This window comes from Mustela lutreola, chromosome 2 (genome assembly GCF_030435805.1).
Source record: "Mustela lutreola isolate mMusLut2 chromosome 2, mMusLut2.pri, whole genome shotgun sequence".
Taxonomy (NCBI): domain Eukaryota; kingdom Metazoa; phylum Chordata; class Mammalia; order Carnivora; family Mustelidae; genus Mustela; species Mustela lutreola.
In genome coordinates, this window is record NC_081291.1 from 117,608,620 (window position 1) to 117,629,125 (window position 20,506).

Sequence of the window (20,506 nt, forward strand, 5' to 3'; positions counted from 1 at the left end):
TGTCCGTTTCAAGGATCCAACCCTCCGGGCAGTGACCCTCCGACAGCCCCCCACAATCATGGACAGGGGAAAAGAAAAGAGGGGTGCCAGGTTGCCGGGAACCGTGCTATAGCGCCAGCTCTGGAAAGGAGGCTGCCCACCTATCCATACCCCTTCTCCAGAGGGAGCAGGCCATAAAGCAGGGAGGCAGTGAGCTTAATTGAATTCATGTTTAATAATTACAGGCACCGTGCCCCCCCTTCCCCCTGCCCAGGCAGCAGCAGGGGTGGTGCAGGGGCTGGGGCATATGCCCCCAGCAGCGAGGACGGCAGTCCCATGAGTGATTTTCAGAAAATAAAAAAGGACCCCAGGGGCAGGCGGTGGTGCCCCCCCACCAAGACACACCAAATTTCAAGACTTTATATATAATATATCTCTGTGCCCCAGGGGGAGGAGAGGGACACCTGGCAGCATCCTGGAGGGGGGGCCCCAGGCAGCCCCACGCCATCCTGCCTCTTCAGCCATTTTATTAGCTCAGACACATCGCACTACAGGCACCCATTGCCACCGCCGCTGCTGCTGCCCCCCCTGCAGTCCGGGCGGCTGGCCAGGCCATCCGAGTGTCCATGGGGCTCCAAGTCCCCGGCCCCACCCGCCCTCAGTTGTGGTCAGACTCCTCCTCCTCTGCCTCACGAAGCCACTTGAAGAAGGCTGTGACAGATTTAAGGGCCACGCCCTTGCCCTGTTGCTCAGCAGGGTCCTTGCTACTCTCCCAGCTGTAGAAGGCATCCTCTTTCACCACATCCTCATCATACAGCGTGTCAAAGAACATCCGAAGCAGGTCTGCAAACAGGCAGGACGAGAGCAATTAAAAGGAGTGCTGCCCACAGCCACCCCACTCCACTCCAAAGTTCCGCGGTTAAAACAACGGGCCTGCCCTGCCATCCTGATAATTGTGTCTGACCATCCCAGAGTGACTAGGTGGGTCTGTAACAAGATGTTATTCTCACGTTCTAAGAGAAGGTGCACGGTAATGAGTCACAGCAAAACCTTACAAACCTACCCAAGCTTCACCTCAGCAGCTTCACTCATGATATATTTAATGAGGAAAAACTATACACAGAATTGGTACTCCTCAATTTAGGAATGACATTAAGTCCCAGATATATCACTCACCAAAGTCAAGGCTTTATAACCTGGAATGTTCACTGGCCCCCATTATAGATGCTGGTAAACTCAGATCCCAATTCCCTCTTATATTCCACTCATATCCTGAACATACAAATCCTCTCTGGCCTTGAGATTTTTACATGTGTTGCATCCTTTGCCAGGAACGTCCTCTCTTGTTCCCTTCCTACCGAATTTCTTTAGGCTCAACTCCAGCACCCCTTGCTCTCTGACTCTCTTTCTCCACACATCCTGGCTACTAGTTAAGCCTTCCCAAGCACTTGTCCTAGAAGCACTGAACACAACAATTCCGTAACCCCACACTGCACTGCCAAACTTTCCGAAAGCAGAGGGAACCCAAGAAGCAAACATGTTTTCTTCTGAATACAAAAAGCCTTGGATCTGGAATCCAGGCCTAGATGAAATGCTTACAGCCATCTATGAGAAGCTGCAAGCCAGGATGTTCCTCAGGGTACACACAGCCTCAAATCCACAACACTGCTCCCCAGACCCATCCTACAGCAGCAGAGCACTTATCCCAAACTTGTGTTCTAAATTCCATGCACACCCACCCTGAGGACCTACCCACTTATCCACCCTGTCCTTTATTTCTGAGCCCAAGTTTCTCCCATCTAAACACAAAAGGCCTCCTTTACAACTACTATCTCTTACAATCAAACAAGAGATTTCTGTCTTTAGACGAGATTAACTAATCTCAAAGATTCTGTCTACACTTGCTATTTTCCTTTCTTCTTGTCTCAGTCAGGTATTACTCAGTCGTTTTCAATCCAAACTGCCCCCTCTTCTACCAAATACTGTTTATGCCAGAAGGGCCTCCATGTTTTAACACTCCAAACGCCCTAAATGTTCAGGTCTGCGCCTATGGAACTCTCAAGTAGCACCTAATATTACAGACCACTTCCCTCTCCTAAAATTACTTTGTTCATAGGGCCCTGTCCTCCTCTAATCCCTACCTGGGGGTCCTCCACTTCCTCAACATTCTATCCCAAGCTCTCACCACTCTCCCTCAGGCAATCCCATATCCTCTGGTGACTGGCCACCAACCCTGACCTCTTCCTTTCCAAATGAATTCCCATACCCAGCTGTCTACCTGACATCTCTGATCATCTCCACCTATGGACTGCAAACTCATTATCCAAAGTTCCTAATTCCCCAGGTGAATGGTACCACACCATCCCCTCACCTGCTAAAAAGAGCATCCTGGAAGTCCTGTAACTTCCTCGCTCTTATGACCTCTCCTGCCACGTCAGTGTTATGTTTTAACTGTAACCACACAACTCCCTGCTACCAATAAGTTCCAGCCACCAAAACACAACCTGCTCCTAATTCACTGTTCTTGCCATGTTCACATTCACCCTATACCAAACCACTCTTCCTACTTACTAATGGCCAGGATGATCTAAAAACTTAAAATCCCACAAACCTTTTTCCCAGCCTTAGGCTGAAGGCAAAATTTGTCCCATGGCTTAGACAGCCCTGCAGGACCTGGCCCATGTCCATCTCTCCAGCCCCATCTCGCCTCACACACAACTACTGCTATGTCAAGTCCTTTCTGCCTCATGGCCTTCCTTTACACACAATTCCTTCATTTCAAGTCTCCCCCTCCCATTTGTCATTGGGCTGGTTTGTCAGTTCCTACTCATTATCCCTTACACTAGGTGTCCCCGGAGAGCACCCCGCAGGACCCATCTTCCGACACTCCTCACCACTGCTAAGACTCCATGCCTACACAAGAACTGAGCTTGACTTAATTACTGCCTAAGTCCCAGTACCTTGGCACATACCTATTTGCCGAATGCACACTCTCAGGCATGTTAACCTAAATCTCAGTCTCCCAATATGGAAAAAGGGATGATGGTTGTGCGAATTAAATGAGGCAAGGAAAGAAAAGCCTCTCTGCCCCACACCAGGCCTCAAGAGTACTTGGTCCTTAGAAATCGTAATCACTTCTCACCTACATGCTCCTAGCATCTAAAAGCTGGCTAAGCAAAAAATGGCAGTCCATTAGTCTTCAAAGCTGAGTCTTAACACCTTCCATTTGTAGGCAAGGAAACAAACCCGTGCAGGAGGAAGAAATCAACTACCAGGGCATTTTGCTCTCCAGGGACCACCCCCCTTTCTTGGGTTGAGGCCCTTTCCATGACTCCCCCCACTCTGGCAGCACCCCCATCCCCACGCCCTGCAGCCTGGCTCTTACTGGCAGGCTGTTCTAGGGTCACTACAAGGGCCTGGAGGGCGTAGAGTGCCTGCAGCTCCTTTTGCTCATCACACAGGTATTTCTGGAGCAGTTTCGCTCGCGCTTTCAGCACCGCGACATCCACTCGGAGCGGCGTCTCAACTACAGGGAAGAAGACAAGATTTTAAGTGGACTAATGCACCCTCAGCCTGGTCCACAACTAGGAGGTAAACACAAAAACCTCCCTCCCACCATTTGTCTGCTAGGCCCACCCTTGCCCCACCATCTCCCTGGTTCTTCTTACAGATAATTGCAGAATAGCAGACAGTTGTCATGAGGGCTCGAACTAGTGTGTTGGATGCTACCTGCTGCTCACTCAGGTTGGCCTGTGAAGAGAAACAAATGGTCCATAAATTCTCTACCCACACACCAAGAACTCCTCTCCTTTATTCCTCCCTCCAATTTCTCCCAGGAGAAACCTACCTCTATCCAGTCAAACACCCGCTGGTTACTGCTGCCCTCCTTTAGCAGCTTCTCCAGCTGCCTGCTCAGCTCCTCGGAAGAGAGCATCCTTTGGCCAGGAGCTTCTGACTCCTCCCCCAAGGTATACTCCACCTTCTACAAAAAGACCCACAGTCAGGAGGTAAGTACACCATGTGAGTGTGCTGAGGGAAAAGGAAGAAGAATGGCCAGTCCCAAATGCTAGAATTAGCCGAACTCCAGGCACAAACCTGTTCAGCGACAAATGCACTGACATCCTGGCCTTCAGGTAGAAATTCCTTCCAACTGAGTCCAGCCTCTCGCCACAGCGTTCCCACCTTTTTGGGACCCTGGAAAAATGAAAGACCAATTCAACAACCTTCTCTCCCTCAAACACCTAGCTCCACAAATGTCACCCAACAAATATTTACTGAAAGACCAACAGGTGCCCACTAGGTGCTCAGGATGTTACAGAGGTACCAAACAGGCACAGTCTCTCCATGCCTACAGGTGAGTACTGGACAGAGACATCAGCCAAATAATATGTCCACCCAAAGACATAAATCATCTACCCCAGTGCTAAGAACCCGGTGGGTGGAAGGGGTAGCCTAAGAACCTCTACAGAAGAGGTCAGTCAGCTTTCATAGAATTACCTTTACTGACAAAGGTATAAACAACCAAATCCAAAAACCTCATTTGAGCCTTCCGCACTCCTCTATGCTTCTTTTTCTAAAACAGCTTAGTTTTTCATTATTCCAAGCAAATCAAATGCTCACAGGAGAGGACAACTTCTAACAAATATGCCTTTTTGGTTACCAGGTCCAGAAAATTTGAGAAGCAAATATATCCCCCACAATCCCCACATAAAAAGTCTGAGCCCATTTTGAGAGGGGACAAAAGATTCTTTTTTTTTTTTTAAAGATTTTATTTATTTATTTGACAGAGAGAGATCACAAGCAGGCAGAGAGGCAGGCAGAGAGAGAGAGAGGAGGAAGCAGGCTCCCCACTGAGCAGAGAGCCCAGTGTGGGACTCGATCCCAGGACCCTGAGATCATGACCTGAGCTGAAGGCAGCGGCTTAACCCACTGAGCCACCCAGGCGCCCCGGGACAAAAGATTCTGAACGTTATTACTGTTTGTAACAAAACATATTCAGAATGAGGACATCAACCCTTAGTAAGACAATCGTAGTTTGAATTTTAAAGATGCTAAACCTAATGCCACTGAATGGTCTCACAGTTGATACATTACATCTAAACGAACCACCTTAAGTGTTTTAACAGTGTAGCAATAACATGTCCTACAACATGCTGTACCAAGATTCAATGAAATACACATAGCTCAATATGCCTCTCTTTTTTGAAAACACAAACTACCCGAATACAGGTTTCTACCTAAAAGGATAAATAAGATGCTGAAAGAACAATTCCTTTCCATTCAAGTCTCATCTGTCCAGGCCCCAGGGGCAGCTAAACTCTTCAAAGTGCTCTTCCCAGCTCTGGCAACCACGAAGTGCCCTACCCACTTGCCTTTCCTGTCTCTCCATCTCTCCATGACATTTGCTTGTCACCACCAACTTTCACAAAGCAGTTTCCAGGACCCTTCTAGGAAAGCTTTCCGTCATGAACATCACCAAAGAGACATTCCTTTGCAACCTCACAATACTCAAGACACTCCATTCTATTGTCTAGTATGTGGTTGGTAAATGTTTAAAAAAAAAAAAAAATGCTAGGGCGCCTGGGTGGCTCAGTGGGTTAAGCCTCTGCCTTCGGCTCAGGTCATGATCTCAGGGTCCTGGGATGGAGTTCCGTATCCGGCTCTCTGCTCAGCAGGGAGCCTGCTTCCCCTCTCTCTCTCTCTGCCTGCTTCTCTGCCTACTTGTGATCTGTCAAATAAATAAAATCTTTTTTAAAAAATAAAATAAAAGGGACGCCTGGGTGGCTCAGTTGGTTAAGCAGCTGCCTTCGGCTCAGGTCATGATCCCAGCGTCCTGGGATCAAGTCCCACATCGGGCTCCTTGCTCCGCAGGGAGCCTGCTTCTCCCTCTGACTCTGCCTTCCACTCTGTCTGCCTGTGCTCGCTCTCGCTCTCTCTCTGACAAATAAATAAATAAATAAATAATCTTAAAAAAAAAATAAAATAAAATAAAATAATTTTTTAAAAATGCTAGTTGAATGAATGACTCAATCAATCAGGTACTTAGGGTCTTAGATTGCCAGTCTCCTCTAGTCTTGCCCAGAACTCATGACAGGAACTGGTCTGAGAGTGCCAGCCTCAACATTTCCTCTTCCCAGTACCCAATACAGCACTACCATCACCGTTAATCCTGTCCCACCAAAGGACCATAAGGCATCAGGGTCACAGCAACTGGCCAAAACCACGCAGCAGGAAGAGAAGTTTCAACAGGTCCCCCAAAGGCTCTCACTTACCATGCTTTTACACAGAAGCCCCAGAATCTCCAGCAATAGGGAAGCAGCTTTGCCCAGGGGTCTCAGAGGTTTTGTAATCTCCCTAAAGAGAAAGAAAAATACAGTGAGTGTGGATAGCCTCCAAAGCTCTCTCAGTACACTACCCCATCCCTCCCTAAACCCAGGCATTGAACCTGCCATATATGCCTCCTTCCCCAACTTTCTTGTCTTTACCTTCCCTGAATCCCACTAAAGAGTGCTTACCTGAAGAGCTCCCCCATAGGTATCCCACCTTCCTGCAGAATGGGCGTTACGAGTTCTGCTAGGTAGAGCCATACATGGGGGATGTCAATTTCCATGTCTTCAGCCAATTCTAAGATTTCATACAGCCTGCAAATGGAATTCAAAGTCAGGGCATTCTAGGGGTACCCATTCTAGGGGTCAATTGAGTGTCCAATTCCCTGATTTTAGCTCAGGTCATATCTTGGGGTTCTGGAGCGGAGCACTGTGGCAGGCTCTACACTCAGAGGACTCTGCCTGAGGATTCTCTCCCTCTCGCTCTGCCCCTCCTCCCACCTTCCCCCTCTCTTTCTCCTCTCACTCTCAAATAAAAATGGATCTTTAAAAAAAAAAAAAGTCCAGGGCCTTCTAGCAAAGGCAAGCCGGGGCCCAACTCAACTTCTGGGGCAACATGGCATTGTTAAAGGATCAACTGTGGGGCCCCTTGAGAACACTTCCTAAACATAGGGCAATTATCTCAAGCTATAGCACTCTCTGTCCTTGCACAGTACACCCTACCCCTGCCGGAAGTAACGCTGACCAGGCTGGCTGAGGAACCACTCTTATCCAAGGCTGCATGGGTCCTACAGAGGCGGGAAGTCTGTGGGTTATGTCAAAGTAGAAGGCCCTCAGAAGGCATACCCTTGGTAGTACTGAGCAGTGGAGAGGTGCCCGGCAAAGAGCAGCTGGTGCAGCAGCCGCCCCATATGCTCCCGAGCGATGGTGCTGCGCTCCAGTGTTGACTCAATGCCATGCCGCACAAAGATGAAGAGCAGGGAGGGGGAGGCCAGCTCCTGTACGCACTGCACTGCCTCCTGCGGGGGTGCAGGAAGGAGGGAGAGGGCAGTCACAGTCTGCTCCCGGCCCCATGCTCCATGCCTGCCAGCACATGTCCCACCCGCTCTGCTGTCACTCAGACCCCACCTACTGCCCACCTTCATGTCATTGAGATGGAGGTATTCCTCAATGATGGCCTTGGATTTCTTCTCCAGCTCTTCCTCGGAAAGCGCAGCCTTCGGGGGGCTCACTGGGGGCAGGGTGGCTTCTCGCTTCACTGCAGGGGGAAGAACAGATTGGAGAACCCTTAGTTCTTCTTTTTAAGACTTTATTTATTCGAGAGAGAAAAAGTGAGAAAAAGAGCACAGAAACAGAGGAGGGGCAGAACGAGAAAGAGAAGCAGACTCCCTACTGAGCAGGGAGCCTGTCATGGGCTGGATCCCTGGAGCCTGGGATCATGACCTAAGCCCAAGGCAAGACACTTAACCGAATGAGTCACCCAGGTGCCCCATGGAGACTCTTTAGTTCTAATTTTCCTAGCAAAAAAGGCCTGGAGCTCTGAAGATTGGAGACTGGCTAGTCCAAAACCCACACCTTTCCCTTCCTCTCCCAGCCCCTTACCGGCATCGCGCCCGCGGTCCCGATCCTCTGTCAGGCTAGCTGCCTTGCGCAGTCCCTCAGGCTGGGAGGGCCGCTCTCTACTCCGCTCCTCCATTTCCTTGCTAAAGCTCCGCTTGGTGGCAGGTGTCCGAGAGCGATCGAGCCGGTCCCCACGGTCACCTCCCCGTTCACTCCGCTCTAGGCGGTCTCCCCGGTCCCCAGCTTTCTCACCTCTTTCCCGACTCAAGCTACTCCTGGAGAAAAAAACAGGCATGTCACCTCTCACTTGTACTGCCTAGGCTAAGCCCCCTCTCATATAGCTACCATCGGGCCTAGTTCCTAGCAGCAGGAATGTGCCCGAATTTAGCTAGGGGTGCTGAGCATTACAGGTGTGAGAATTCCTATGGCAACCACCGAAGACCAATGACGCTACGCCCCGCATGAAAGAAAAGACACCCAGGAAACCTCACCTCTGTACCACACGTCTGCTATCTGTGCTTTCTGTAGGTACTGCTTGTTGAAGGGCTGAGAAGCGATTCAAGGTACTAGTAGCTGGACGAGCAGCTTCTGATGCTGGGGAGGCAGAAAGCCAGATCAAACTCTCTTCCTACTTTCTTCCACTCTATCTCCTACTCGCACTTTAGGACATCTGGTCCTACTCCCCCCACGAACAGTTCTTTCAGTCCCTAGTCCCAAGCACAGACCTCCTGTTATTACCTAACCACACTATACCAAAAGCCTCCCCTACAACCAGGGTTCTGCCCTCAAGAAAGAGGATTTAACAGTCACCCAACTCCCTACAGTGGCCTCCATACCTGCATCGGAGGGCTTGGCTCCTGAGCCCCCACTGCTGCCCTTGCCCCAGCTCAATCGTCCTCCAGGTGCAAAGAGCTGGTTGTTAGAATCAATGGAGCCAGGCTGAGGAAGGAAATGGAATGGAGAAGTCATGAATCTGATCTGGCCAAAGCCCACTGCTACACAGTAGCAAACAGCCTAGACCAAGAGCCTGGCAAACTTTTCCTGTAAAAGGCCAAATAGTAAATACCTTAGGCTCTGCAGGCCATATAGTTCCTATTTCAACTATTCCACTCAGCCACTATAGCACAAAGATGGTCACAGATAATACTTAAGGAGAATGATTATGGTTGTGTTCTAATAAAACAAAGGACACTGAAATTGACATTCTGTGTAACTTCATAATACATAATATCATCTACTTTATTCTTTTCAACCGTTAAAAACCCATAAAGGCCACCTATTAGCTGTGGAATATAGAGAAGCAAGAAATGGGCCGGATTTGCACTCTGAGTTTGCTGACCACTGGCTCAAACGTGAATACACCCCCTTGAGCTGGCAGTCCTGTCTCTAGCAAGCTAACAGTCCAAGAGGAAAAATTCAGTGGCCACCTTTCCAACTTCAAAGAGTGAGGGCACCAAGATCCAAACCTAGGCTCAGTGCCTGTCTGATCCCTCTTTACCGTCCCACGGCCACCATCACCCTCTCCAATACACCCCCCTACCTTCGTGATCTTGGTGAGTCGTGAGGTGTCTATAGGGCGGCTGCCCTTGCTGATGGGGACTGTGTTCCAGCCACCATCATCCACAAGTGGGAGGCCACGGCCTGGGACAAAGAGAAGAGCATTTGCAATAATGAGTACCTCCTAGCACCCTATCACCTGGGGCCGCCCCCAGCCCCCCTTCCTCAGATCCTCAGTTCCATCATGTGGTCTCAGTGGCCCAGACACGTGGCACTAACAAGAAGTCATCAGTGGAAAGCATAACCCCTCACTCTGCCCCCTCCTTAATCTGAGCCTCAAACTCACTAATGGGTGGGCCTGGAGGGCCACCCCGACGCTTGTCGCTGCCCTTGGCCATCAGCTGTTGCACTTTTACATGTTCCCAGTGCTCCTCCATCTCAGCTTCCTTGTGAATCTGGTCAATAGTCTTGGGACCCTGGTCCCCACGGCGTGGCACCCAATTGCTCTGCAGGAACAGAAGACCAGTCACAAGGTCACCGTATCAGAGGGCCAGCTGAAGCAATGTCGGGAACCGGGGCACCGTGTACAGAAAGCAGACCGGCAGTGGGAAGGAAAGGACACACACCCGTCGCAGATCCAGCACGTCTTGCAGCATAAAGCGGATTCGGGATGAAGTCTTCTTTTCCTTAATGATTTTTTCCATCTGGTTGAAATACTGATCCATTCGGGGCTAGAAGAGACCAAGGGATCAGGTCAGGAACCAGTAATATCTCCCCCTGGCCACAGGCCCGGCCCCTCCTCAGACCCTCAGCTCCATCAACTGGGGTTTGGCAGGCTACACAGCAGCCCAGCAAGGAGCTAGTGAGCCAAAAGCAGACCCCAGGCACTTCGGCCATCCCACTCCACATCCCAGGACCCCTACCTTGGCTTTTTCAAAGTCCAAATCTTTGCCAATGGTAGTGAGCAAACGACAAAGGCATTCAAGGGACTCTTCGTCATGGTTCTTAAGTAACTTGACCACACAGTCATGCATTATCGCCTCTGTTAACATCTTCAGCTTAAACAACTCGCCAATAAATTTAATATTCCCTAGCGAGCGCCGCCGGGCTATGTCTCGAGCCTCTTCCAACTCTTCCTTCAGGCGTCCCCGTTCCTCTGCCTGCCAGTTATAGGACAGAAATCCATGAGAGAGGTACCCAGACATTGGATTAAAACCCTTCTCTCCTCCACTATCTGGATTCCCAACCCTTGGGGTGCCTGGGTGGCTTAGTTGGATTCCCAACCCTAGCAGCAAGCATTCCTGCCTTAAGGCAGAAAAGCCCCCAAAATACCATCGCCCCCAGCCCCCTTTTACCCTCCACCCCAGCACGTAGCAGAGCAGCAAGAGGCGGGCAGAGCTCACCGTGGCAGCTTCATCCATCTCTTTTTGCTTCTTCTCAAAAACTTCATCATCATCTTTGTCTTTTTCAAACTCTTTCTGACATCGATTCAGTAACAGTTTTCGGAAGTTCACAGTCACTGTTGGCTTTTCTGTAGTGGGCACTTTCAGCTGTACGTCAGAGAACATCACATGTAGATGGGTCCCAAGCATGCAGACCCTCCCAGAGTCTTTAGCTACCTAACCCAGGAAGACCCTTGGCCCCCACTCTGCCACCTCCTGCCTGCCATCAACAGCACAGGCTGGAAGAGAACCAAGAAGCTGAACTCAAGAAGTCTTAGGAAAAGGAGGAGGAGACTAGACCACAAGAGTTAGTAACAGTGGAAACTAACCGCCATGAGGCAGCGGCACATGTTGGCATAGGCCACGGAGAAGTTGGGCTCTGAAATGGCCTTCTCGAAGATAAGGTCAATGACCCCTTTGAGGCGTTCCTCAGTGTCAATGGCCAGCTGCGTCACCTGCTTCATCAGCTGCTGGAACATCTGGGGTGTCAGCTTATTCAGGATGGAGCGCACCCTGCGGAACAGGTCCTGGGAGAGGGAACAGAAAAGAGACAGAATCCAGTGAGGTTCTCAGAAGAGGTCGGTGGGAGAGTGGGAGAGATGAGAGAGGGTGGTATGGGACTCAAGTAGCCACCAGTGGTAAGAATGACAGAAACAAAGAGGGCAGAGCTGGCTCAGAGAGCAGAGCTTAAGAGAAGAAACAGCAAAAGCAGCACTGGCCAGTACCTGGGTTTTGCTGCCATCAGCATCCTCTTCCCCTCGATCCTTATCAGCGGCTGTCCGCTTGCTGCTGGGTTTCCAGGCTTTCTCTGCTTTGTTCAACTTTATATCTTCAGTCATTAACACTGTGGCAATGATCTTGCGGGGTTCCTTTCGGGGGCCCTGCTGAGAGCGCCGGGGTCCCAGACCAGCCTGCTAAGCAAGGGGTAAGGACGAGTGAAGACACAGAGCAAGTCAGCAGAACCCGTTACAGTGCTATCACACAGTACCAGGGCAGATGCCCCCTCCCCTCAGCAGGACAAGGGAGCCATCCCCTCACCCCCCTTGACCATCTGTCCCTCTAGCCAATCCCACTCACCGGCCCTCGGGGCAGCTCCCCACCTGGACCACCCCTCGGGGGCCCACGGTTGCTGAGGGCTGGTCGGCCAAGGTTGGCAAAGGAAGGAGTGAAGTCTGGACCACAATTTATGCCTTGAAGTCTAGTAGGGTCCAGTGGCCGCAGTGGTGTTTTATTGGCCTGCAAAGGGGACAGGGAAGGCGTGAGAAAGAGGCTATGGCTCCTGACTACTCTTTGAGACCGCAGGCCCCTCCCCCAGCCAGCCAGCCAGCCAGCCAGCCAGCCAGCCAGCCCAAACAGACCCTCCCCCTCAAGCCTACCAACCTTATCCAACACCACATCACTGATATGGGGCAATCCCTCTGGCTTCTGCATGCTGGCAAAGATGAACTGAAAGCCAAGGAGGAACTCACGGTCGTAGCGCTTTTTCTCCTCAAGATTTAGAGGCTTCCACTGATCTACGAAGAAGACGAGATGAACCAATCATACCTTTGTCTCTCAGGGCCCTGGCAACAGCACCCAACCCTTCTGAACCTTTCTTTCAGAATACCAGACTTTTTTTTTTTTTTAAGGTTTATTTACTTATTTGAGAGAGTGTGCGCACGTGCACACGTGCAAGTGAGCAGAGAGAGAGAGAGAGAAAAAGCATGAGTGGGGGGGAGGGGCAGTGGGAGAGGAAGAAGCAGGCTCCCCACTGAGCAGGGAGCCCATATAGGGCTCAATCTCAAACCCTGGGATCATGACCTGAGCCCAAGATAGATGCTTAACCCACTGAGCCACCCAGGCGCCCCAGCATACCTGACTTATACTCATACTTCTGTTCCCCAGGCTGGATGTTCTCTGCATTGTGAATTTTGTCTTCCTTTGAGTCCCAGGTCTCGTCTGCTTCCTCGGGCCTCGGGGGTGCACTACTGCCCTCAGGCTCCGGACCAGAACTGGTGCCCACAGGAGGCTGATTCTCCACTTCTGGTACTCCTGGGCTCACCTGTAAACATAGGATATTCCATTTTGGTTGCAGTATGACTAGTGTTCATACCCAAACTCCGTCCTCTCTCCTCCCTTACTTTCTGGCTCCCTTACCTCCTTGAAGGCATCCAAAATGTCGCCTACAGCCTCCTTCTTATTGAGCTCCTTAATTTTCCGTCTCCTCTTTGGCACAGACACTGCCACTGTTTGGGGGGGGTGGGTAACAAAATACGAATAACTTACGGAATACCCCTAATCCCTGAGGAAATTAAAAAAGAAAAAAGCAACTACTCTACAGTATTTCCTCTTTCCATCACACCCACTTCAGACTTAAAATTCCTTAATCTTGGAATTTTATCTCTTAGGTTCCATCAAGGGCTTCTATGACCCAGACACAGTGGGCACAAATGAGAGGTCATCAATAAAGAAAAAAAAAACCCACGCTTTCCAGCCCGCCCCATCTCCACCATCCAGCCACACCTTACCTTGGGTGGTGGCTGCTGCCTCCAAATTCTGGGACAGGTGGGCTGCAACAGGGGTGCTCTCCGGGGGAAGAAGTTCCTCTCCTCCCTTCTGACCCTCAGCGTCTCCTGCTTCTCCTTCTTCCTCCTCTTCCTCCTCTTCCTCCATTTCCTCCTCCTGAGCTGGGGAAGTAGCTGGAGGAGCCATAGCCGGAATGGCAGAGAGGACGGTGGGGGAAGCCACTGATGCGGGAACCTCCTTGACCTGCTCCTCTGGCTCACTGACTGGGCTTAAGTCCACAGCTGGTGGCGAGGGGGCTCCGTTGAGCAGTTCCTCAGGTTGGGCAGTTGGAGCAATGGGCACGGGGGATTCAGAGGGACAAGCTTGGGGAGGGAGAGGAGCAAGCTCTGGGCTCGACTCCACCTCTGGTTCCAGATCCTCAGATGGGACCATGCCATTTGGTTCAGGAAGAATTTCCTCTTTGTGAGATGCAGAGGGGGTGGAAACCTGGAGAGGACTGGAAGAGAACTCAGACTCTGGAATCGGTTTGCTAAGTGTCACTTCTACTTCCAGTATGGGTTCAGCGAGGGGAGTAGGTTCTGGAGAGAGGCAATATGGCTCCCCAGGTTCACGGGGCAGAGGGGTGGATTCTTCTACAGACATCTGGATCATCCCTGTTGTCACAGTGTCCCCAGGAACAGAGAGGACTGTGATATTAGGCTCAGACCCCGGTTCCAAGATTGGGGGTGGTGATGGGGTCGGACAAGGTGACGAAGGCTGGGATTCTGAAGGGCTGTGTTCTGGGCCAGGCAGGCCCGGCCGGCTCCCAATGATTGCTCCCTGGGACCGATCATCTACACCACAGGAAAGAAGACGAGTCATTAAAGGCAGGCCTTCACTGATGTTGTCCCCCCTCCTCCCAGCCAAGACATTCCCAGCCTAACACCCACCTCTGCAATCTTATCCCACCTTAGCCTTTTCCCCTCTCACCCAACATCTAGGCCATTTGCAAAATCCCACTACCCATTCTTCTCTGGCACCCAGGTCAAGTTACTCCACCTCCTCAACATGTGAAATTGTCACCCTCCTTGTCCCCATAAAAGCTCTGCCCTACCTGCTCACTTACCTGGCCGGACAACAACAGCAACCTGGGGTGTCTCCCCATTAGCTTGAGGCTCCAGACCGCCTCCCGTCTGCAGGACACAAAGGGTTACCAAATTTGCCCTGAAGAGGCCCACAACCCTTCTCTACTAGAGCCATTGCTACTTTAACTCTGCCTAAAAATCCAGGAAAACAGGGAAAGAAATCCCTTAGTTGAAAGAAAAGATCAAAGGACTTGGCAACCCAAGTCAGAACAGCCATCCTAGCCAGGGCCTCACGCAAAGATCAGACAATACCTGGGGAGGGGTGGGTGTGGAGGCAGTGCGGGCCCCAGACATGATCTCCTCTGTGATATCCTTCCCTCCTTGGTTTGGATCTCGAATTCGGATCTGGGGAAAGAAAGCTCCGGGATGAGTGGGAAACAGGAGGAGCCCACCTCTCCACCCTGCCCCACTCCTAAGACTCCAGGCCAACCCCCCACCCCCCACTGGGAAGCAGGTGGGTGGGTGCCAGAAACCCCATGAGTTCTACTGTCAACCCATCCAGCTCATCTTGTACTCCCTACCCTGGCCCCCCACCCCTAAGAGACCCTTGACCTCACAGAGCAGCCCCGTACATCACAATGCCCCTCCCTCCATCAGCCCTGCCCCACCAGCAGTCCCCAAGTCACTGGCTGCACACCATGGGGCCCAGGACCCCCATCTAGCACCCATACAGCTCACTTGTGGCTAGTCTGCCTGATCTCTGGGGGCAGGGCCCAGATCCAGTGGGTGGAGCTAGGGTGACTCAGCGGCTTCCCCAGCCCTGGCACCCTATTCTGGGCACCACGCCCAGGGCTTGAGGATTGAGCAGAGGCGGAGGCCTCAAGAGCTTCCAGGACTGGGAGGTGGGGGGTGGGGCCACAGAAAACAAACGATTTCCAGGACAAGCCACCAGAAACGTAAAACCAAACATAGATCTTATGGACCCCCAGAACCTGGGTCTCTCAGGAACCCCCGCAGGAGCCTCTTCAGTCCTCCCATGAGCCACTTCTACATTGAAGTCTTAGTCCTTACAAAGAAACTAAGCACTTCAGAGATCTCCATTCTCTAACCACTCCCAGCTGAAGATCTCCTTCCTCAACTTTCTGCTCCCTGACCCACAATGTGCCTGACCTTGATTCTCCCTCTCCCAGATGTCCCAGAGCCCCTTGCTGCTACTCACGGTCTTCCGCTCCCTCTTGGGAGCAATCTGGGGTGGCTGGTTCATCAAAACTGGGGCGGGGGCGACACCAGTGGGAAACTGCTGCACACCCTGGGCTGGGTAGTAGGCGCCAGCTTGGGGGAGGGGGAGAGACACAGAAAGGAAGAATGGCAGCAGCGTCAGGGCCCAGCCATATACAAACGCCTGCTTGAACGCCTCCCATCCCCAGAACCTCTCATCACCCACAGCCAGCCCCTTGCCCTGCCCCACCCACCTCCCCAAGGGAATTAGGTGTCTATCAAAGCTGGGGAACCAGTCTGAACTGCGTTTATAAGAATTCCTGACACTGACATACACACACCTCGTAGACAGGCACTCCTTCCCCATCACATTCCAGCTACTACTACCAGGAGACTTTTATTTCACTTCTACCCTATAAGGTATTATGTATGCCCCCAACCCCCAGCAACACACACACATGTATTCTGAGGGAGCAGCAACAACTTAACCTGAAACAGAATCAGGTCTTTGGCTGGGATTGAGAAAGACAGATTTGCCAACCCTGTTCCACTCAACCTGAGTTCAGTTCCAGTCTCCAGCCCTTTACTAAGGGGCAAGGAAACAAAGAGTAACATTATGAACCAGGCCCAGGAGGTGGAAAAATTAATTCCTTAAAGCAATGGTCTCCAAAATGGGATGTGTTCTTTAATCTCATCCATAATCTCCACTTGCTTTTAACAAGCAACATTAAGTGTGTTGTTTAAATGATGCATGTGTATAAACAAACAAAAACATACATGTATTAGAGGTACATACTCAAAATTTTTCCTGATAGATGATCAAAAAATTTTGGAAACCACTGCCATAAAGAACAGACTAATCCTTCCCTAGAACACAAATGAAAAACAGCTACAAAACCTCCCAAATCCACGTTACATGGGCTCCCACCAACCATGGAACAAGTGTCACAGGGAATGCTTACTAAGAGACCCTCAAACTTGTGCCTTGGACACAGGGAGGACTCCAACAGGATAAAATGCTCCCTGCCCCCCCACCCCTCCACCCAACAGCAGTTTCACATTAAGCACCGATCCCTACTACCTACTAACCCTATCGTTTTTAGACTGAGGAATGAGCCTAGGAAGAGTCTAGGAATTCGTGGGTGAGTTTAGATGCTCCCTGGGACTCACTCCCATCGGACTCCCTCCTCTGCTTACCGTAAGTCCCAAACTCTGTAGGGCTCGCACCCGGATAGAAGCTTGGGGCTCCTGGCTGTACAGGATACTGCTGTGTTGGGACAACATATGTGGAACGCCCCTGGTGGGGAAGAGGGAGGAGGAGGGGAGAGGAGTTGAGGGAGCTATGAGTACCGTATCAGACTACAAAGAGAATGCAAGGCATGACAGGATAAGACACTGTGGGCAATGATGAGAAGAAAGTCCCACCACTGCAGAAGAAACGGGACTGGAGGTCAGGGTAGGGGAGAGGAGGATTGGGGTTTAAGGTTCCGAGGCTTCCAGCCCCCAAGCCACCAACCTCACCTGTCCAGGGATGTAGTAGGCCCCTTGGGAGGCTGAGTAGGAGATCTGGGAAGGGATCATCATTACTTGGGATCCAGTAGGGTAGACATGGGCAGCTGGGCCAGGGCGGGCGGGGGCTGCACTCTGCACTCGGGTGGCTGCACTGCTTGGGGGCTGGGCCCGGCTGGGGTAGAAGTGCTGTCAAGAGGGAGGAAGGCAGTTGGTGTTGGGAAGGGAGGAAATGGGACAGCAAAATGGCCACTCCACAATGTCTCTCATCTGGGGAGAAGTACTGGGGGCTCTGGAGCACAAGGGCCAATCCTAACTCACCTGACCAACTGATGGTTAAGTGGCCCCTGGTACTCACATGTAACCTCCACATTCAGGTATGCGCTTCGCACTCCATGAATATTTACTCCCTCACTGCCGTGCATTCTCATGTCACCTCTACCAGGCTACCCCTCTGCAAAGGCTCCCTAATACCCAGATGCATCATGCCTAAGTAAAGCCCTTTTGGGCAACATACTCCCCAGCATGCATTACTCCACCCTAAGGAAGAGAGGAGCTAACCACTAACATGCAACAGTCTCCCAGTTCCCAGATATGCACTCTGCCAAGATCTAGCCTCTAACATGCATCACTCGGCGTCAGACTGAGGACCTTAACAGCAGACGTGTCCCCACCCTGAAGACCCGGTCCCTGTGTCTAGCCCTGGACTAGGGTGGAGATTAAGAGTGAGACCACGAGAGGGTCCAGGATTAGCAAAGGGGTATTACCTGCAGAGACCTGAATCCTCCCTGAGAGCACATGGGGACAGGAAAGAAGAAAATTATCCCCAAGGTGATGAGGGAGAAAAAAATGAAGAAGCAGGACAAGAATGCTCCCACTTAGTGAGGAAGAATTTAGGGAACAGAGAAAGGCAAGAACCAGCTGGAGTGATTATCTAGCCATAGTGCAAAAAGAAAGAAGGGAAGGGTAATGGAGCATTCACAACCCCCTAGGAAAAGGAGGAAAGAGGAAAACAGGAGTTGGCAGCAGGGCCCAAAGCACTGCTCCCAATTCTCAAGGCACCAGGACCCCTAATAATGCCACCCCCACCGATTCCATACTCCCCAAGGGGCTGCCCACCGTAAGTAATCAACAGCACAAAGTGCAGAGCCGCATGAAAGAACACAAAGCAACTCTCAGGAAATTGGGGCAGGTACAGGGCCTCCAGAGTTTCCATCCTAGGCCCAAAACTGGCCTAAACTTTCCATGGCTCCCACCCAGGCCCCCTACTCCCCTCCCCACAGCCCCTCACCTGGCGGGGCTGAGAAGGCGTGTTCATTTGTGTCGCTTGTGGCGTACTGAACACCACCGGTGCTGTCTGCCCCGGGGGAAACGCTGGCTGAAGGGGGGAGACCAGAGTTCAGCAAGAGGGGAAACCCGGGTGGGGCAGAAACCTAAGCTGGTAAAGTAAGGGGAGCAGACCTGTGGCAGGAGCTTCAGCAGTCCACATGCCCCCTCTTCCCCATGACAGCCCCTGAGAACAGCCCAGGGGCCCTGTCTCAATTTGGCAGCAGGAAGCTGCACTTTGCCCTGACACAGATGGGGGTGGGAAAATCCAGAGGTTGGAACCTGTTCCTGACCAGCTGCCGGATTGCCCCCACCCCCATCCCAGTCTCTACTAATTCCTCCCTAATTACCTGTGGGAGTCCAGGGGATGGGGCAGGTGGGGGGCCTGTGGGCTGTGGAGCTTTGTTCATTTCATTTGGTGCCACATCAGGGTCCCCCCAGCACCTGTTAGGAAAGAGTGGAGCTCGGAAAGGGGAAGGGACCCAAGCTTAAAGCAAATGGGAGTGGGGGAGGGGATGAAGCAAGGGCTGGGTCCCACACAGAGTCCCAGAGGCGTGAAGGGGGTGAAGGAGCAGAAAAGATCCATCTTACGTCCCCACCAACACGTTGTCAAACCCGCGTCACCTCCAACCACCCCCCTGGTCTGCTGAAACAGCCCCCTCACTCACCCCCTCGGTTAAGAATAAGTCCACGGTGCGGCCTACAGGTTCTGGGCATCCGAGGGCCTGGGGTTGGGAGGTGAGGGGTATCAACCTGGCTCCGCGGGGCCCAAGACCAACCAGACCGGAAATTCCAGGTCTCGCTGGCACCAGGCTCCCGGATCACAAACGGAGCTAGCAGCTTCGGCCGTGGTGTCCCCACCCCCCACCTGGGGACACCCGGTTCGGGGGCCAGGCCCACGGGCACACAAGGCACGCCTGCTGCGGGTGGCCGCGGGGGCACCCTCACCCAGACGGAGGCCTGCCGCCGCCCAGAAGTGGAGGCCAGGAAGGGCGGGAGTCGGGCCGTAAAAGGCCAGGCGGGCGGCGGCCGAAGAGGAGCCGGTTCCTAGCAAGTGAGGGTCGGCCCGGAGGGCGGGCGGGGCCGGGGGCTCCTCCCTGCCCGCCGCTGCCGCCTCCCTCCCCTGCGCCCTCCCTGCGCAGCGCCGGCCAGTGCCAAAGAACAACGTGTCACTTCCCGGCGGCCGGGCCGCAAAGGGGGGAGGGGGCGGTGGGCCGGGAGCCGCGGTGCCTGCGCCCGCGGAGCCCCCTCGGGTCAGGCCGAGGTGGCACTTCGCGGCCGGAGAACCCGGCACCCTACCAGCCCACGGGGACCGCATATTCCGGCCCCGCGCTCCCCCACCCCCACCCAGCAGTCAGGCCGGGCCAGGCCGGGCACACGTGGGCCAGGGATCGGGCCCCGGCGGGTCGGGGCCCGAGCTTGGGCCGCGGGGCCAGGGCGCCGGGGCGGCTGCGCAGGGCGGCCGGTCCCGGCCCGGATGGCGGCGGATGCGGGGGGAGGGGGTGGGGGGGCCGGGTCGGGCCCGGACATGGCGGCTTTACCTTCAGTCTCCTTCAGTCCGCGCGGCCGAGCCCCACGCAGCCGCACAGACGTAGTCCACAACCATTTCCGGCTCCCCGCACAGATCCCGCTCGGCGGCCACCGCTTCTCCGCAGGCGCAGCCGGCGCCCCCACGTGACCGGCGCAGAGGGCGGAGCTGCGCTCGGCGCCGGGGAGTACAGACGATTTGCCCCGCCTCGTCATGTGACAGTCACTGCCCGCCCCCTTGTCCCCTCCCGAACTTTGGAACTTCCAGACCGACCCCCCTCTGCGTCTCTGTTCCGCTGTTCTTTTAGTTCATTCATTCTTTGAACAGGCATTTATTGAGTGCATACTAAGTACTAGGCCAGTGGTGGCGGCGGCAGGGCGGGACGGGACGGGGCGGGGCGGGATGGGGAGCGTGTTGAGAATACCGAAATTAAAAGACTCGGTCCTGCCAAAATAAATCATGATACAAATACGTAAAGAAATAAAAATTATGCAGCCTTTGAAAATAAAGTGAAATACCTATTAAACTGAATGCTAGGGTAAAAGGACTGAA

At 52.7% G+C, this 20,506-nt stretch overlaps 1 protein-coding gene and 2 non-coding genes across 13 annotated transcripts; all 3 read right to left on the bottom strand.

The window, feature by feature from the left end:
* Window positions 1–195: 195 nt before the first annotated feature.
* EIF4G1 (eukaryotic translation initiation factor 4 gamma 1) lies at window positions 196–20,124 on the bottom strand. Of its 11 annotated transcripts, none has more exons than XM_059163270.1 (34): window positions 19,968–20,048; window positions 19,095–19,151; window positions 18,777–18,870; window positions 18,392–18,478; window positions 17,868–17,888; window positions 17,113–17,289; window positions 16,789–16,888; window positions 15,593–15,705; window positions 14,686–14,778; window positions 14,415–14,481; window positions 13,312–14,142; window positions 12,941–13,029; window positions 12,659–12,845; window positions 12,185–12,318; window positions 11,882–12,040; window positions 11,530–11,715; window positions 11,134–11,331; window positions 10,766–10,912; window positions 10,286–10,522; window positions 9,989–10,093; window positions 9,709–9,868; window positions 9,406–9,506; window positions 8,702–8,804; window positions 8,357–8,459; window positions 7,908–8,140; window positions 7,445–7,563; window positions 7,152–7,324; window positions 6,495–6,620; window positions 6,252–6,333; window positions 4,075–4,173; window positions 3,827–3,961; window positions 3,648–3,729; window positions 3,365–3,505; window positions 196–822 (listed from the first exon to the last, which is right to left on the bottom strand). In XM_059163270.1, the coding sequence occupies exons 3-34, from the start codon at window positions 18,834–18,836 to the stop codon at window positions 638–640; spliced, it is 4,833 nt and encodes a 1,610-aa protein (XP_059019253.1). In that variant the 5' UTR covers window positions 18,837–18,870; window positions 19,095–19,151; window positions 19,968–20,048; the 3' UTR covers window positions 196–637. The 11 variants fall into 11 exon arrangements, with proteins under 11 accessions (XP_059019253.1, XP_059019250.1, XP_059019252.1 ...); XM_059163267.1 differs by having other exon boundaries at window positions 11,530–11,718; XM_059163269.1 differs by lacking the exon at window positions 19,095–19,151 and having other exon boundaries at window positions 11,530–11,718; window positions 19,968–20,081.
* On the bottom strand, window positions 9,584–9,659 carry LOC131826270 (small nucleolar RNA SNORD66). Its single transcript, XR_009351519.1, has one exon. It is a non-coding gene; the product is annotated as a small nucleolar RNA SNORD66 (small nucleolar RNA).
* LOC131826271 (small nucleolar RNA SNORD66) lies at window positions 13,185–13,253 on the bottom strand. Its single transcript, XR_009351520.1, has one exon. It is a non-coding gene; the product is annotated as a small nucleolar RNA SNORD66 (small nucleolar RNA).
* Window positions 20,125–20,506: the final 382 nt, after the last annotated feature.

Excerpts from the sequence above, each read along its gene's own strand:
- EIF4G1 (XM_059163269.1), bottom strand. The coding sequence starts at position 18,836 with ATGAACAAAGCTCCACAGCCCACAGGCCCCCCACCTGCCCCATCCCCT. Across the intron at positions 13,030-13,311 it reads GGCAGCAGCCACCACCCAAG|TGGCAGTGTCTGTGCCAAAG; the intron begins GTAAGGTGTGGC and ends CCCCCCAAACAG. Across the intron at positions 11,332-11,529 it reads CTGATGGCAGCAAAACCCAG|GACCTGTTCCGCAGGGTGCG; the intron begins GTACTGGCCAGT and ends TCCCTCTCCCAG.